This window comes from Chrysoperla carnea, chromosome 3, assembly GCF_905475395.1.
Source record: "Chrysoperla carnea chromosome 3, inChrCarn1.1, whole genome shotgun sequence".
Classification (NCBI taxonomy): Eukaryota; Metazoa; Arthropoda; class Insecta; order Neuroptera; family Chrysopidae; genus Chrysoperla; species Chrysoperla carnea.
The window spans coordinates 70,298,044-70,316,704 of NC_058339.1; the positions used below are offsets into that span (position 1 = coordinate 70,298,044).

Below are 18,661 nucleotides of genomic sequence, written 5' to 3' on the forward strand. Positions count from 1 at the left end.
GGATTGTTTCAACCCCATCAAAAGTACCCTTAGAAGTGTCAATGATAAAAAAAAATTGAAAATTCTGAATTTCACCTCAGAAATTGTCTCTCTCTGGTTTTAGAAGTCATTGATAATGAATTTGAGGGCAAGAAGCAACTGAATGTAGTCCCAAGCCACCCCTAAAGGCAACCCCTAGAAGTGACAGAGAAAAAATTTAAAATTGTTCCTCGAATATCGTCTTTCGGGGGGTTTTTGGGGCCGCTGATCGCGAATCCAAGGTCAAAAAGTAACTTGGATGGTTGCAACCCCATTAAAACTACCCCTAGAAATGTCAATGATAAATAAATTTTGAAAATACTGAATTTCACCACAGAAATTGCCTCTCTGCGGTTTTAAGAGTCGCTGATCATGAATTTGAGGTCAAAAAGTAACTGAATGTCACAGCATCCTTATTAAAACCTCCCCTAGAAGTGACAGAGATAAAATTTTAAATTTGAATTCTCTCCTCGAATATCGACTTTCGGGTAATTTTGGGGGCGCTGATTACGAATCCAATTTTTTTTCTTTCACTTATAGGGGTGGTTTTAATGGGGATGGAGCGACTTTCGGTAGCTTTTTGACTCAAATTCATGATCAGCGACTACGAAAACCACAAAGAGGCCATTTCTGAGGTGAAATTCAGAATTTTCTAAACTTGTTTATCATTGACACTTCAACGGGTAGTTTTATGGGGTTGCAACCATCCAAGTTACTTTTTGACTTTGGATTCGTGATCAGCGACGCCAAAAACCCCCCGAAAGACGACATTCGAGAAAAAATTTTAAATATTTACTCTGTTACTTCTAGGGGTGGCTTGGAACTACATTCAGTTGCTTCTTGCCATCAGATTCATTATCAACGACTTCAAAAACCACAGAAAGACAATTTCTAAAATAAAATTCAAAGTTTTCAAAATTTTTTAATCATTTACACTTCTAGGGGTAGTTTTAATAGGGTTGCAACCATCCAAGTTACTTTTTGACCTTGAATTCGTGATCAGCGATGCCAAAAACCCCCCGAAAGACGATATTCGATTAAAAATTTAAAATTTTATCTCTGTTTCTTCTAGGGGTGGCTTTTAGGGGTGGCTTGGAACTACATTCAGTTGCTTCTTACCCTCAAATTCTTTATCAACGACACAAAACCGCAGAAAGACAATTTCTGAGGTCAAATTCAAAATTTTCAAAATTTTTTAAATATTGACACTTCTAGGGGTAGTTTTAATGGGGTTGCAACCATTTTCAGTTGTTTTTAAACCTTAAATTCATGATCAGTGACCTCGAAAACCCTCGGAAGACGATTTTTGAGGTGAAATATTGATTTGTTTTCACTGTTACTATTTGGGGATGGGAAAACTACCCTAACTTTCTCAGTTTTTTTTCCAATGCCAAGGTTAGTGCGGCTGAATGTTCCTAGAGGTCTAAGGAACACGTATACAAAAAATTTTTGAAATCGGAGCTGTTCCACCACTTTTCCACATTTGATGGTATTTTCCGGCTTATTTACTGTAGTATAAATTATTGATAACAAATTAATTAATTATCTAAAAGTTCCATTCCGTAATTATGAGTTTGTGTCATCTTTTTAACTCCCTAACTAAAAAAAAGGGGTGTTATAAGTTTGACCGTTTTCGGGTCGTTCGAGTCGTTTTCTTAACTCTTATATAACTTTTTCTTTTTTACAAACGTTTACATCGGAACTCATAAGTCTATCAGACTAAGATTAGCGACAATAAATGCTGGTCGGTTATCAGCCTAACTATTAGGTTATTTGAAAAGTTTTGCTTTTATGAGTCTACTTTAAACTGTAATATTTCAGAGAATACTCATTCAATCTAATCGAAATAAGCACCATTTGAATCAGTGAACTTTTACCAACGTAATAAAAGTCGATCACTTTCGGCGGCATAAAAATTGGGTGCTCGCTCGAGATTCGATGAAGTCGACGAAGTCCGTTTATGTCTGGTCTTGTTTGGCGAAAGTTTTACCGGTGAGAAAGTTATCGAAATTCTTGAAAAGATGGTAGTCGGTTGGCGAGATGTCTGGGTATTACGGTGAGTGGGGCAGAAATTCAACACTCATTTCGTTTAATTTTCGAACGGTGATTTGTGAAACGTGTGGACGGGCGTTGTCGTGGAACACATTCGGACCCCAATAGTATTTTCGCCTTTCTACTTATATGCATTCAAAATAACTTGATTTGTCATAAAAAATAATTGAATTTAAACAATGGTACAAGAAAGTATTAAAATTGAAATAAAACAACAATTTTACAAACACAGCAAAAATAAATCATTTTGTTATAATTGGTTGTCAAGTTATACATAATTGTCTTATCAGAATACTAAAATCAAAAATATAATTTAAAGATATTTATGTATTCATAGATAAACACCTGTAAAAATTACAAAATAAGAATCTACTAACCTCTACATAGTATAAAAGAAAGTTGCTATCCGCGTATGTCTGTCTGTTTATCGTTACCATCATGTAGATAATTTTTTGCCGGAAGGTTTTTATGTATAGAGATAAACCATTATAATTTAAATTTCGTAAATTGTGTAAATAATAAATTTTTAAGTTCTATCAGTACATATCTTCCGAAGCTAAGCAACATTGGACACAGTACAGTCAGTAAATTGATGAGTGACCGCTTGGAAAACTGTACTGTAGCATAACATTCTTGAGGGTATACCGGATGCATAATTAGTGGTGCCTAGTTGAGGGTGCAAAAATTTTTTTTCGTGCGAAGCCGAACCGAGTCGCTAGTTTCATATAAGCGTACAATGAAGTTATGACTAATATATAGGTATTTTTCATGTTAAAATTCGTGAAGGTTGAAAATATTGCTATTTTAATATCATTATTAACCGACTTCAAAAAAAGTTGAAAGTGTCTATAGCAATCTTAGGTTTTCGCTGAACGGCAGCCAATTGATAAGACAGTTCACAGAGAAATAGGCGGTCTACAGCCCGTTTGCTTTTATACGACTTCAGACATGTGTTCAACAATATTTCTACCTAGGATAATACAAGAGCGACCTTATTTCTGTACGATGGGCCGATCGCATACAAAACAAAGTACAGGAGTATGCCTATTTTTGCTCATGACCATTGTGAATATATGTGACTGTGTTCAATTGATGAATAAATAAGTTTGGTTCAATCTCTGCGCATGTGCGAAGTACCCAGACGTCTTTGCGCTCTCTCAAAAACTCTCAAGTCCATCTAGCGCGGTTAAACGATCATGAGTGGTTGTGAGTAAAATTTTGGCTTTTCTAGTATGACTCAGGCCTGTTCCCACTGACATAATTCTAACAAAGCCAAACCAATCGAAACATTATTTGAGATTGGAAGGTTCTTTTTTTCCTATGACTATGGATTGAACATTTTCCCACCATGCTACAGCCTGCAGTTCATTGCTATTCTTAGTGTTATGAATCAGTTTATTTTTTAAAGTTAGTGTTATTTCGCTCTAAGGAATAATAAACATATAATTTTTTGAAATAATTTTTAATTTAGTTCAATATCATTTTTTAAACCTTTGTACAATACTTTTTTTATATGACCTTGAATTATATTGTTTATTTAATTATAAATTTATTGCTAAAATTTTACCGATTAGACTCAGTACGATAAAATTATGTATAGTAAGATATGTAAATATTTTTATGCAAGTTAAAATCCAGCAAATAAACATTTGAATTGATTCAATTCATTTAAAATTAAATTATATTTGAATCGTAACTATTTTTCACTACGAGGTAGGCTCGTAATAAAAACTCAGTTTAAACATTAATATTGGTTAACCACATCCTGTTATTTATAAATGAATAGTGCATGCAATAACCATTCTGATTGTGTTCCGATACTAGAGCAAAACAATCAGAAATAGAGGAAAATTTTTAATTAGAAATGAAGTTTTATTTCTTAATCTTAGAAAAACCAAGCTTCGTCGTATTATCAGTATTTTCAACCAAGACAGAAGTGTCTCTCGAACGTGCTTTGAAATTTATGATAGAAAATTATTCTTGTTGCTTTTAGATTTCCTCATGACAAAGTAACAAAGATTTTATTGGCGAAATTTTTTATCTAGTAGACAGAAGACTGTTGCAATCAGTAAATAATTTGTGGGGGTAGACACATCTCGAACTGATGACTTAGTTATTTCGAGCTTAGAAATATATAATAAGTTACCTAATTATATAAAAGCTGCAGAAAGCACCTATAAATTTAAAATTGAAAGATTGTTTAACAAATATAGCATTGTATAATCTGAATGATTTATATTTGTTTTTGATATTTATTATTTTGACTTATCTTTATATTATATTTCTTATGTGACTTATGTTTATATTTTTGTTTATTTGACGAAACATGCACCACTGTATTGGTGAAACAAGCACCACTGTATTGGTCTTTTGCTGTAAATAAAATTAATATTATTACAAAAAAAAAAATATTTTTTGAAGCACCGCTATGAACTAGAGAAATTCATCAAGATTGAGATTTTTAATCATTGCTATTAACAATACGTTAGACGGTTCATTTTATTTAAACATAGTTGTACAACTATATCAGACTATCTTAATTAAGAATCCTTTCTCATCGTTTACAGAATTAAAAAAATATTACAAAACATGTTTACGTGAATGCTCTTGGTATTGACACAGTTATTTAGAAGTAAAGAGAAGTTTTAGTAAATACAATAAATACTATGCAGAATGAATAAAAACAGGTGATGATGTCATATCACATGAGGCCCTTCATCTTTATAACTACCGGGGCAGGCAACTCCATTTAAGTTGAGGACAAATAAATTAAAGTCATTTCTTATTGTATAGACTGTAGAAGTATAGAATGTCCCACCAATATATTATAATTGTGAAATGTCTAAAACAGTTATTACAAAATATTGGCAAAAAATAGTTTAGTAATGTTAGATTATACGGAGATAAATATGCCCCCTCATTGGTCTCATTCCCAAACGGTAATTGAAATTGGTGAAATTGCTCTCACCGAATCTATACATAAACACATATACAGGACCATTGGATAGGACCGTGTACCATTTTAATCTATTTATGGCTAATAAGTCGTTTTATAGTTAACAAAACCAAAAATTACTCTAAAAAAAGTTGTAGAATTTGACGGGGAACATCATGTTCTGACTTCAGATTGGACCTAGTTCTCAAAAAATCGTTAGTTTTTGGGATCTAAAAATATGTCATTATCATTTAAAGATCGAGGTAAAATAACCTTGAAATTAGAATTGCAGGTCAAAGCCATGGACACAGGCGAATGAACAGACAAATGAATACAGAAAATGCTTTAGCCAAAAGTTGTCTATTGCCCGTGACCACTTTTGGATAATGCATTTTTCTGTACCTACCGTGTTTTCTTTCGATTAAATGTAAGAATGACATATTTTTACGTTGCATTTCCTCCGAACGCTAACGATTTTTGAAAAAACGTTTTAAGTAAAAAATTTTAGTTTTTTTTTTGAAGATACACATCTAATTTTTAGTGTTACAATAATAAGCAACCCAGAGAACTTGGAGGTGTATTCAGGGTCGCTAATAAAACTTAAAAGTTCCAGTAAACATAGTTCTGCTTCTAAAGTGAAACAGAAAGACAGGATTGTCTTTGGTTTTGAAACATTTGAGAATATGATCCATATTCCTCATGAAATGGCCTGTATATAGGAAACTGAAATTCAAAATGGAAATTTTGGGCGTTTGTTGAACAATTATTGCTGTTTGTAGGACTCTCTTTATATTGCTTTTATTGTTTATTATGGCCCGTAGAGTAAAATATTGTTTATCATATTTATTTTTAGGTAATAGATCATGTTAGGAACACTTTTTGTGAATATATTATTATTGATTAGTACCCATCTTAGCTTTAGAGCAGATGCGTCATTTTATAAACCACCCATCACATGAATCATTTTACGCAAGTTTTGTGTTTTTGTAACAAAATATCAAACAGGAAATTTATGCAAACCAGAAACCTCAAATTTATTTGTGGTTCATAGTAAGTTTTGATAATTTTTCCCGAAATTATGCTGACTATTAGATTTTATTTGCGGTCTAATTTATTCCAATAAAATTCTACTTATTTTTAACCATACGCACAATCTTTCTTGGTTTATTTGGAAAAATTGATTATAATTAAAAAGAGATTGTGAGTAACAAATATCTGAGCTGAATGCGTAAGGTATGATTTTAGTTCACATTTAACCGTTGTCTTTTCTTTACAAATCGATGACATGTATATTTCTAAATAAACGGTTTTGACATTTATCATTCGCCATTATAATAAATACTATTAGAGTATAAAAAAAATGTCAAATACATGATTTGCCCCCATTATATATGATATTATAATAAATTAAACGACTAATGGTGGACTAAGGTAGTACGATCGCCAAACCAAGTTTAGACTTGTGGTTGAAATTATTTGTATCTTATTCTCAATTTTGATGATGAATTTCGTTATAACTTCATGAAGGTAGGCGAAAATTAAGAAAACATTTTTCTATGTTTGCCTGGGTTTTCGAAATACTGAAAGCTAAATAATTAACTAAAATTTTCAATTTTCGATATTTTTAAAATTACTCCAGATATCGACAATTTTATTCTTACTTTTCGTCTTATATTGTCAAGTTATATATAACGTTAGTTATATCAAAATTGAAAAATTTATTTTTTTTTAATTTGTGTCCCCACTACCATGCTCAAACATACTCAATTAGTCGTGCACAACGGGTTTTTATTTGTTTTCAATAATTTATTATGGTTTTAACTTTAAATAGTTTTTTTTTTTATTTCCAACCACTAGTTTTGGAGAAATCTATGAAAATAGCCCTTCATATTTGACAAAATCAAGCCGTTAATCCAAAATTGACCAGGCGCTCGTACATCCTTAGGGAGATATGATTTTTTAATTTATTATGTGTCAACAAAATATGTTTTTTGAAGTGAAAACTTCTATAGGCGCGGTGGATGATATTTAATATATGTATCATAAGTAATATTTGGCAGTGTAAAATTTCCTGTCAGCAACATGTTATGACTATAGGTACAGATATAACACTGTAATCTAGAAAACTAAAACTTTTTTCTATTGAAAAAACTACACCTATGCAATAATAATTAAAGCTGTACAATTAACTATTAACTAAGTGATTCTGACCTTTGGTAACTTCTGTAATAACTGTTCATAGGTGGCGTTTGATATAAAAATTTGAAAAACATGATTAACTTTATGTTTTGCTTATATTTTTATTATAGTCGTTTTTTATACACATGTTTTTGCACAATTAACAAGTTATGCAATTATAATTATTCATACTACAATTAATTCAAAATTTCCCTTTCTGTCGACAGTCCCCATGACTGACTATAATTTATATGCCATGGATATGAAATGTACCAAGGTATACTAAGTTTAGTCCCAAGTTTGTAACGCTTAAAAATATTGATGCTATGAACAAAATTTTGGTATAGATGTTCATAATTATTAGCCTTATTAGCCCATTTCTGGTTGTCTGTCTGTCTGTCTGTCTGTCTGTCATCACGATAACTCAAAAACGAAAAGAGATATCAAACTAAATTTTTTATAGCGTGCTTAGGACGTTAAAAGTGAGGTCGAGTTCGTAAATGAGCAACATAGGTAAATTGGGTCTTGGGTCCGTAGGATCCATCTTGTAAACCGTCAAAGATAGAACAAAAGTTTAAGTGTAAAAAATGTTTCTTATCAAAAAATAAACAACTTTTTTTTGAAACATTTTTTCGTAAACATCACTGTATACTTACGAGGGCACACATAAGATGCAAATTTTGTAGTATGTATTAATATGGGAATATCAGTTATGTATGTGTGACATGTATATGTATATGTGTATGTAATAGAGTAATCAACACTGTCTATACATGGTGTTTCAACAATTAACTCAGTCAATTGTTTGTTTTCACTTGTTTGTTTTTGTTCGTATTATCCTGCATCTTTTAAACTTTAATAGTCCAACCACCTTAATAAGGTATTAGTTAGCTTTTAACAAAATTACACTGATAAGTGTGATCAAATAAACATTTAATAATTCGTTAGAAATCAGCTAAGTATTGATTAGATTTATTTTATCACTTTTACCTACTTACCCAATTAGTATAGAAAGGTTTCATTTCATATAATATGAACTTTATTTCAAAAATAAATACTCTCAACATTATTTTAGAGCAGATAAGCAGTACGATCACATCTAATAGATCAACATCATTCAGAAAGAAGATATGAAAACTGGCGGCTTTTATTTTCTACTCATTTTAATTTGGGGAATACAGGAAGGATTAGCTTCAGTTTCCATTCAAATTCAAGAGGATACTTTCATGGTTTAAGTTGGGGAAGAAAATTAATGCAAACGTATATTCGGAAATACTTTTGTGACCGGAAATATATTGAGACATATCGGGACACATATTGGAGGCGACAGTATTAATCAAAATATGAACAATATAATAATACTTTACTTCTCATGGCTTTTCAACTCATTGCATGTCACCATTTTCGAATTCCATATAATATGTGGTTTTTCTTGGGTTGATTTAAGCGGAAATATTCAGTGTCTTTATTCATCAGGGTCTTGTCTATATTTTCCTCTTTTCTCTGATTAATTTGATGATAAAAGATTGTTTTTTGGCTACAAAGATGACGGAAAATAAGCAGGATCCTGTCGCTGACATTTTCTTGGGGAATAAAAAACAACACCCGTGTGTTGGTGTGCAGAACTCACTAATTGAGCCAAGTGTACACGGTAAGAAATACGTGGCGTTTATTACAATGCTGGTATGGTATATGGTGTTATTTGTAATACACTTTGGCGATATTTACAATACACTGTTGCTTGGATAAGAACGAAGTAACCGACTCCATCCACACCATAAAAATTTAATTGTATATATTTGAATGTTGTTTGAATTGTATATATTTGAATAAATAAAGATTAAAAAATAATGATGTGGATGGCCTCTGTTATAAACGTATATCCGAGGAACAGAGGTTAAACCCCATATCGTTATTTATAATACTGTATTGTTAATAACGCAATAGTATAGTAAACAACGCCATAATGTCATAGTCTATTGTAAATAACGCCATTTATCATACCAGCATTTGTAATAAGCGCCATTCATTTCTTACCGTGTACTAAATTACATACGAATGAACAAATTTTTGTCTTCATATAGCCGTGGGCATTTTTCATCTGCTTTTGGATCCCCTAAATTTTTCTTAACTATTCGATACAATTAATTATATCAGGTAGAAAATACCTGATATAATTTAATTATATTAGGTATAATAGTTTTTGGTAAGTTCATATAATTTCTGAATATAAATTGTTTCCACATTAGTAAATTAGTTCTATCGTTTAACAGTATATTTTGAATTTAATGAAAAAACTTTAGATAGTAAATTACTAAATGAATAATATAAAAGAAACCTTGTTTTTTAATCAAACTAGTTTGGACTCTGACTTAATTACCACTTGTCAATTAAAATTCTAGGTGCAAGCTTTGTCCTCTTGAAAATCTAGTCATCAAAGGTTTCAGGAAAAAATTAAAATAATGATTCACAAATATATAATTATAAGTATTTACTTGCAAAGGTCGTATTAAAGATTTTCTTCTTAATGACTTTAATGGAATGACATTAACCTAGAAATATAATACTGTGTAAATTGTATAAGTTAATCTTATATGAAATCATTATTTTTCCTATTATTGATAAATTATTTGCATATATTATTATTTATTGTCTGCTCTTAATATAAATTGTAAATGATTAAGGTTCTTATTATAGATTAGATCATTAGATGACGAATGACGTATATTAATTTATGTATAATAGATAAAAAAATATGTAAAAATATTGAAGTCTAAGTATACAGGACGTGTTCAAAAGCATTGCTAATAAAGAAATAAAATATTTACTATAAAACTATACATAGAGCATACTCAATTTTTGTTGGACCCTACACACATAGAGAAAATATTTGAAAAATTATTTTTGAAATTTAATTGGTAAAACTAATCATACATATTTTGTCCTTTTCCTTAAAATAATAAAATGATGCGCCAACATTGATTCTCTATTAGCAATGATTTTGAACACGGTCTGTATAAGTACTAATCATGATTCTATCAATGGGCTATGTTTAATAATAATAAGATAAATAAATTCGTTGCGTGCAGAACATTTGCAGAAACGAATTCAGTGCCGTGAGTGGAACTATTTATAATAGCCCACAGCCTCTACTGATTACATATTGAAAAATTATTGATTATAGCACCGATTCATCATCAACTATTCATAAATATTTTATCCTTTTCTTTTAAATAATAAAATGATGGGCCGATTTTATTTATTTAACATTGATTTTCTATTAGCAATGCTTTTGAACACGGTCTGTATAAGTAGGTACTAATCATGATTCTATCAATGGACTATGTTTATTAATAATAAGATAAATAAATTCGTTGCGTGCAGAATTTTTGCAGAAACAAATTCAGTACCGCCAGAGGAACTATTTATAATAGTTCCTTTTCGCAGCCCCTACTGATTTCACACTGAAAAATTATTGATTACATCATCGTTGAAACTTTGGATGTGTTTTCCTTATTTCCTTGCGGTCGGCGTCTTATATGAAAAAATTCGGTAACGCTGTTCTTTCTCACTGGGCTATTTTTATTTACCTAAAATTCGGGATAAATAAATCTTAGGCTGGTTTCGATTCACTGTTTGTCGCATGGAAAAATGATTTTTCCAATAATATCATGCCTATAATCTGAGTACAGTTAAATTTTCATTGCAAATATCTTACTCACAAAGGTATAATATAAAAACAGATTATGTTGTATCCGATTTGTAACCACTTATAAAAGCGTAATAGGCAGGGCGTCCATCGACATTGTCATTGATAAATACTACCCAAATTGCTGTGTGGTTTCAATTCGCAGGCATCCGTTTATTTGTAATTATATTAGTATTTTATTAGAATATTTCATTTTGCCTGACACTGAACAAGAGGATATGTCTGTTTTTCAACAAGTTGAAAAATGCAGAAATTCATTATATTTTCAAGCTTTCGGACAACAGACTCTCTCCTCTTATTCAGTGTCAAACAATTAGCTTTTTTCCTTTGAAGATTAAAAAAAGATGCACTAGAGGGCAACACTAAGGGGGGAGGGGTACATTACAAGCCTATATATAACGGAAACGGAAAAGACTTTCAAATGTACCCCCCCCCATTTAGTGCTGCTATCTAGCGCATTTTTTTAAATCTTCCGATGAAAAAGGCTAAATATTATCCTAATACAATTAGGGCAAAAAACGAATATCCAACACAAGCCACGAGAGCCACATCCCACCTTAAAAAGTTGCTAAGCTAAGCATAAGTAAGCCACATAGAAATTTCTAGACTGTATTTATAATGACAATGCTTGATGATGGGCACCGGGACTTGATATAAATATTAATTATAATTTTCTCCTTTTAGTTTTAATGGTAACGCATATTACAGAATGACATCATGAAATAACTATTTAATTATTATTATTTATTATTACATCACCATCACATCAACATAAATACATTAATTACATAATAATTTACTAAAATTATTATAGAGTGTTTCAGAATTTAGAAGAAGAAGAATATAGGTAGTTCTCTAGCACAAAAAAAAGCTGTCCTTAACCATTGAAAAATTAAATGTTTTAAGATAATTCTTAGCTTTAACATAATGAAAAATTATGTTTGTCTTCATTTTGTTAAATAAATGTCAACATATTGCTTGTGATAGACAAAAATGAATTCTGCCGAATATTTGTATCGAACTACTGACAGTATGAAAAACGCCCTTCAAAATCCCTAAAACATTGCCTTATTCCCTAAAACTTTTGTCCACTATTGAGTATTTTTTGACTACTTTTGATATTACTTACATGGAAATAGTTTTTTCTAAAAGTATTACAATAGTTACATATCAACAATCTTTTCAGTATTTATCAAAATATATTTTAATCCTTAAAAATACTAAGCTTTTTTCCGCCAAAAAAATCTCCTATGCAATTTTTTATACCCTAAATTTGAGGGGGAAACCTCTTAAATTGACAACGCGAAATGATGCGGTATTATTGGAGAGTGGATCAGGAGGAAAAGAATTTAACACTACATATATTTACTAGCAAAATTTTGTATTCTATTGATACTTAATCAACCTCTAAATATAAAGAACGACACAGAATTAATTAAAATTAGGTACAAAGTATAATATTTAAACCTGTGTGTGTGTATACTATATTTTCGAGACGCAATGTATACACTGGATCTTTTAGGGAATAGTCCTGTTTTCAAAATTTTCTAAGCTTTCAAACAATCTGAAAAAATTAATACTTTAATAGGCAACCACATGGTTCAAAAGTCGCCAAAGTAAAATGTTTCAAATCGTTAATAAATATTGAGATATAAAAAAAAGCGTTAAAAAACAACGAAATTTTGTTAAAAAAATCATAACTCTAGAAAATATATTAAAAAATAAAAAAATTCTTATTGTACCTAAGTTTTGTACCTAAAACTCTGAGCTTTCAAAATAATAAATTGTCTTTGGTGTTATTTTGGACCTTCTGAATTGACTAGCTACATTTTTTTATGGAGGATAGCTGAAGGCCGCCCTATATAAGAAATTCGAGTTTCAAATTTCCACTTTTCTTAAAAGACCCAGTGTACACAAGCAGGCTAACAATACAACGATAACAATTAACAACTGAATAAAACAAAATATAGATAATATAAAAACTTAACAATTATAAATAGTATAAAAATCACATTAAAAAAAACATGTTTTTAGACCGAAGTCTTACCAAAGTATTAGAAAAAAGAAATTAAGTAAGTGGACTGTACTGCCCTCAATGTTCTTATTGTATTAAAACGAAAAAATAAAATAAAAATTTAAAAAAAGTTCATGTTTTACCGAGGCTCGAACAGCTGACCTCTTATTTCACAATCAAGTGTTTTACCGATCGACCTAATGGTATATTATGATGATGTTTAATATTTTAAACATGCGTGATTGCTGATACATTGTTTTGATAATCAATATTCTTTAAACTGCATTGTCGCCGCAAACTTAGTAGCGTCAATTCACAATTTGCACATTCATCTTTATCGTTGATCCAAAATTTTAAAGTGATTTGTATTCATTGATTTTATGACTATAAACATTGCTAAGGTTTGTTTGATGTCAGTCCGAAAGTTGACAGTTTCATTCATTTCTGCAACGTTTTTAAAAATATTCCGTTTCTTCGAAATATAATTTATGCTCGGAATTAAAATGGTGTATGGCTTATCTAAGCCTCTCAGATAATTTCTGCTTAGTTTGGCTGATATTAAATGTTTCACAGGAGGAAGGAACATGACTATATGTGTGTAATTGAGGACCGATCCATCAAATTGATCGGTTCGTTGTTTTTGGTATACTGGATCTTTTAGGGAATAGTCCTGTTTTCAAAATTTTCTAAGCTTTCAAACAATCTGAAAAAATTAATACTTTAATAGGCAACCACATGGTTCAAAAGTCGCCAAAGTAAAATGTTTCAAATCGTTTCATATCGATTTAAGTTGTAAACTGATAATTTTACAACATCATATTCGTTAATATAACCTGAACTGAATTCATATGTCAACTTGAAATTAAACCTCAAATATTATATTTATAAACGGTGGAAATTCATATCTGCGGATGTGCTATTGACTTTTGTCTGCATAGGTACAATTGTTCAAATAACTATTAAATACTGAGGTAAGTATTTTGTATCAGACTGCCAGAAGTTTTTATTTATATTAAATGGATTTCATCACTTAACTGGTTCTCATAAAATTGTCTCTTAAATACCATACAAATATTCAATTCAATTGGGTTTATCCGAAAATCGTTTTTCTGTATCATATTTTCGAATAAAATCTTTAATAATTGGAGCACAAGCGTTTGTATTTGTTAAATGTACATGGTGCGAACCCGGGATATTTTCAATTTGCAATGGTACGTTATTTTTCTTTAATACATCGCAAACCTTATTATACATGGTTTTACCTTCGATGTAAAGAAATTCTGTTCCTTTTATGTTCAATATTGGACATTTTACTTGTTCAGCCATTTCTAATATTACTTCACGAGAATATGTATTCGCACGAACATCATGTCTAGGATCCATACGGAAATAATATTTATCTGGATGTTTATCGGATTTAATTAATTCCCGTTTCAAATAATGTGGAGTAAAATCACGTGAAATCGAATTGAAAGTGAAATTGGTAATCGCTTCTTGAGCCTCTTCATATGTATATAATTCAGGATCACCTTTTGCATTCTCTTTATCCAATTCTAGAAAACTTTCTAAGGATGTTCGTCGCACATCACAAAAATGTTTTGGATTTGTTGCTAATGGTATTAATGTATCAAGTCCTACGATGAAGTCAACTAATTCGGGAAAAAGCGCAGCGTACATGAATGCAGTACCACTACCTAATGAATGACCCATTAATGAGATTTTGTTCCATTTAAAATGATCTAAAACCTGGTGTAAGACAGTTAGGGCTGCATCGTAACTGTAGTAAAATCCTGGTGGGAACCGTGTTGAATGTCCTAAACCTGGCCATTCAATGCAAATAATACCAATATGCTTGGAGATTTCTTCGACCAATGGTAAAAATGTTCCAATATTATCCTAAAATAAAATCGTTTCTAATCAAAAGCTACTTGTAAATTTTGATTTCATTCAGGCTTTAACTTTTTTTTATAGTACTTCTTTTTCATAGAAAAAAAACTATTTCTCAAAACTATAATTTAGAAATTGGCTTATCTCAAAGACTGCAGGCATATTTTTTTAAACAAAATAATTAAAAAAGCTTCAAATAAATATTTTTTTCAAATTTATCTTGTTTGTAATTTTTTTAAGTAAAAAGTTAAAATATTCATCAGGTTTTCTGCGGTCGAAGGACAAAATGCGGCCAAAAAGTCGAAAAAAAGTTTCTAGATAGGGCTGTTCATCATTAATTTTGCTACTGGGACCTCTAAGAAATAAAACCGTGATTTAATTTTGGAGTGAATTACTTAAATTTTCGATTTGGTTCAGGGGTTGGTCGCTAAGAGGGGATGAATTTTCAAATACTTGACATAAAATTTGTAATCAGCGACCCTAAAACCCTCGAAAACGATATGTAGCTCGATTATAATAAGTAATACATGATATTTTACTCTAGGGGGTGGTCGATAAGGAATTCGAAATCGAAAAAGAAATCGAATAGGGGGTGAATTTCCAAAAAATTTGACAATTTGTAATCAGCGACCACAAAAACCTCTGCGATTCAATTGTGATTGCATGTTTGGCCTTTGGCACAACTCTGATTTTAAAATATATTTGAAATACGCTTACCTTCCATCCCGCTAACGCCAAAATTGGTCGATGATCTCTTGGTCCCAAACGTTGTCCTGCCACATGTCCCCATGGTACTGGAATGCGAATTTCTTCATGTTCAACTTTCAAACATTTTGTTGTAGTGATTGTTCGTATATTTGAGATTGTTTTCAAACAATTAGGTTTGTATAATTTCGAGAGTAACATCTTTCAGATAACTTATCGAACAACTTCTAATTTTGAAATATTCATTTTTCCAATTATTTAATGTATTTATAAAATATTAAAACTAAATCATAGACGTCAATAACTTTTTTATCAACAAAAAATTTTGGAGTATTTTGTTGTAAAGAATGAGTCGGTTATTTTACTTCAGATATTTCAATAATTTTTATTCGAATTTTAAATCGAAAGAATCATTCTTATATACAATTTGACTTTTTTAGGTTCAAGGACCTTAAATTTTTCCATATGACTATTATATATGATTATAAATTATTTTGAACCATATATTATAAATTTGAAAGTTAGGATGTTTGTTTGTTTGTTTGTTTGTATGTCTCGCAACAACTATCGATTGCATTTGAATGAATCTGTACAATAATATAGCTCCTACATCAGACTAACACATGAGCTATAATTTATAAAAATAAGAGCTATAAAATTAATCATTTTGAACCTAAATTTAAAGATTTCTGTAAAATTGTGAACGAGATGCATTTCATGGCCACCTGTTCTGATACACTCAATGAATCATCACTTACATTTAAAAAAAATTGAAATCTGTATATATATTTTACCTTTGTAGAACAATCACTACCCCTAATTCGAATGTTATGAAAGGGTGATAAGCGAGAACAAGGAAGGTGGAGACTATGACGCGGTCATTTTTACTTTTAAATCTAGCGAAGCAGGTGGGTATCAAGCTAGTAACAGAATAAATTTCAATATAACAGGGAGTAATTAAAGTTAAAAGTCTTGTGCTTTTTATTTGTTTTTAAATTCCGACGATATTTTATGTTGGAAGTGGAATAATTGTTTCTTAGGAAAAAAAAAAAGAATCAATTTGAAGTACCTAATTGAAAAACTTGATAAAATTCATGTCAAAAAAAGATTACGAAGAGATTATTTTCATATTTCCCAAGCAACTATTGATTTTAGTAGGATCAACTGATAAGGAAATCCTATTGAATACTAAAATACCTTTCCGGAGTTTCAAATGTTTATATAATAATAAAAATGCATTCTGTCTATATTTTTTTTAACAAAATTTTTAATTTAGATTTCAGTTTATGAAATTCATAATTCTTTTATACATACGGCCATTTATGCATTTTGTATACATTTTGGTAATACATGTATTCAAAGACAGAAATTGAAGATGTTGTCCAAACCTCGAGTGTATACCACTCCTTAAACATATACATGGGAAAAATCGAAATAATTTTCTTGTTTCGTTGTTTTACATTCAGAAAATAAAAACGTGCGTACCGAATTTTAGGCGAAAAATATTGTAGTTGCGTTAAATTTGACCAGAAATTTGAAAAGTATGGCCCAAAATTAGTGGAATCACATACTTGGTTTATAAAAATAGGGTACGATTTGGATGTGATAGAACAAAATCAAATTTTTTCATTTCAATGACGTCGTAAAGTATAAAATATCAATTTTTTGGATATCTTGGTCAAATTTTGTTCGATTTGAATGAAATTTTTTTTGAAACCCACTAATTTGGGTCGTATTTTTGTTTTTCCTGTTAGTTACTCGTTTATACCAGTCCTTGTGCCAAATATGGAATCCATGATGGTGAAATTTTGAAAAATATTGTAGTTTCGTTAAATTTGACCAAAAGTTTGAAAATAATGGCCCAAAATTAGTGAATTAACATACTTGGTTTATTAAAATAGGATAAAATTTGGATGTGATAGAGCAAAATCAAATTTTTTTTAATGACGTCATAAAGTATAAAATATCAGGATTGAAGAAATAAAATTTCCAATTTACTTTGCTTAGTCCACTTTTATTTATTTAATATTTTAAAAATTTAAAATATTTTGACTAGTTTCGTCTAACATAGACATTTTCGTAACTGTGGTTTGTTAAAATAGGATAAAATTTCAGTGTGATAGAGCAAAATCAGATTTTTAAATTTTAATAATGTCATAAAGTATAAAAAATCAAAATGTTTTGAATATCTTGGCCAAATTTTGTTCTATTTGAATGAAATGTTTTTTGAAAACCTTAAATTTTGTATCTTCTTTTTCATTTTTTGTTTTAATTGTTCGCTTATGCCAGTCCTTGTGCAAAATGTGGAAACGATGGCTATAATTTCCACATTCATTATTTTCACTGTTCATTTCTATAACATTCACTATTAATGTCTTTTGCAATCGTTGTAAGTCAGCGAAAAAAGGTATGGAGTTATTTTTTAAATCAGTTGGATTTTCTCTCTTTTCAAGAAAAATCCCTTCAAATAAGAATCATCACTCGTACATTCGTTTCACTTATAAAAAAAATCGTATTTTGTCTTCCCCTGCATCACCGCATCATTTCTTAGGAGCATAGTGTGAGCGGTATTGTTGTAAAGGGCGAAAAATGGCCTCTTTAAACCCATACAATTTTCAGCTATTCTGTTATTTTCCGTTTGAGTATTGTCGAACTTTTACCCATCACAATACCTCAATATTTGTAAATAGGAAACAATTTTTCATATAGTTATGATATATAAGTTGCCTACAATATATTTTAGTTTAGTATTTTTTGGATTCAATTTCTAATAATGGTAAAATTTACAGGTTTTTTCGATATCTGGCGTAATTTTTAAAACATTGCAAATTGAAATTTTTCTTTACTTGTTCAGCTTTCGATATTTCGAAAACTACGGTAGCTATCGAAAAATTTTATCCTTATTTTTCGTCTATATTCATGTAGTTATAATAAAATTCATCGTCGAAAAAAAGTTTAAAATAAAATAAAAATAATTGAAACCTTAAATCTACCCTGCTCTTACATCCCTTATATCGACGGATATACTTTGTTTTTTTTCCTTTTCTATGTCATTCCTAATTATTTACTTTTTATTAAGAAGTTTTTTTTAAAATTTGTTTTCTTTCGTTTCAAGTGAAAATTATCAAAAACTTTCAAAATATATCGTTTTTTGATGATTTCT

The 18,661-nt window shown here is 30.1% G+C and overlaps 1 protein-coding gene across 1 annotated transcript; it reads right to left on the minus strand.

Annotated features, from left to right (window-relative positions):
* Positions 1-13,690: 13,690 nt before the first annotated feature.
* Positions 13,691-15,732, minus strand: LOC123294792 (probable serine hydrolase). Its single transcript, XM_044875942.1, has 2 exons — positions 15,511-15,732; positions 13,691-14,802 (listed from the first exon to the last, which is right to left on the minus strand). The coding sequence occupies exons 1-2, from the start codon at positions 15,697-15,699 to the stop codon at positions 13,987-13,989; spliced, it is 1,005 nt and encodes a 334-aa protein (XP_044731877.1). The 5' UTR covers positions 15,700-15,732; the 3' UTR covers positions 13,691-13,986.
* Between the last annotated feature and the right edge of the window lie 2,929 nt (positions 15,733-18,661).

What these genes read in the sequence shown, in the direction of transcription:
- LOC123294792 (XM_044875942.1), bottom strand. Translation starts at nt 15,699, where the DNA reads ATGTTACTCTCGAAATTATACAAACCTAATTGTTTGAAAACAATCTCA. An exon ending in TGGCGTTAGCGGGATGGAAG is followed by an intron (nt 14,803 to 15,510) that starts GTAAGCGTATTT and finishes ATTTTATTTTAG; the next exon opens with GATAATATTGGAACATTTTT.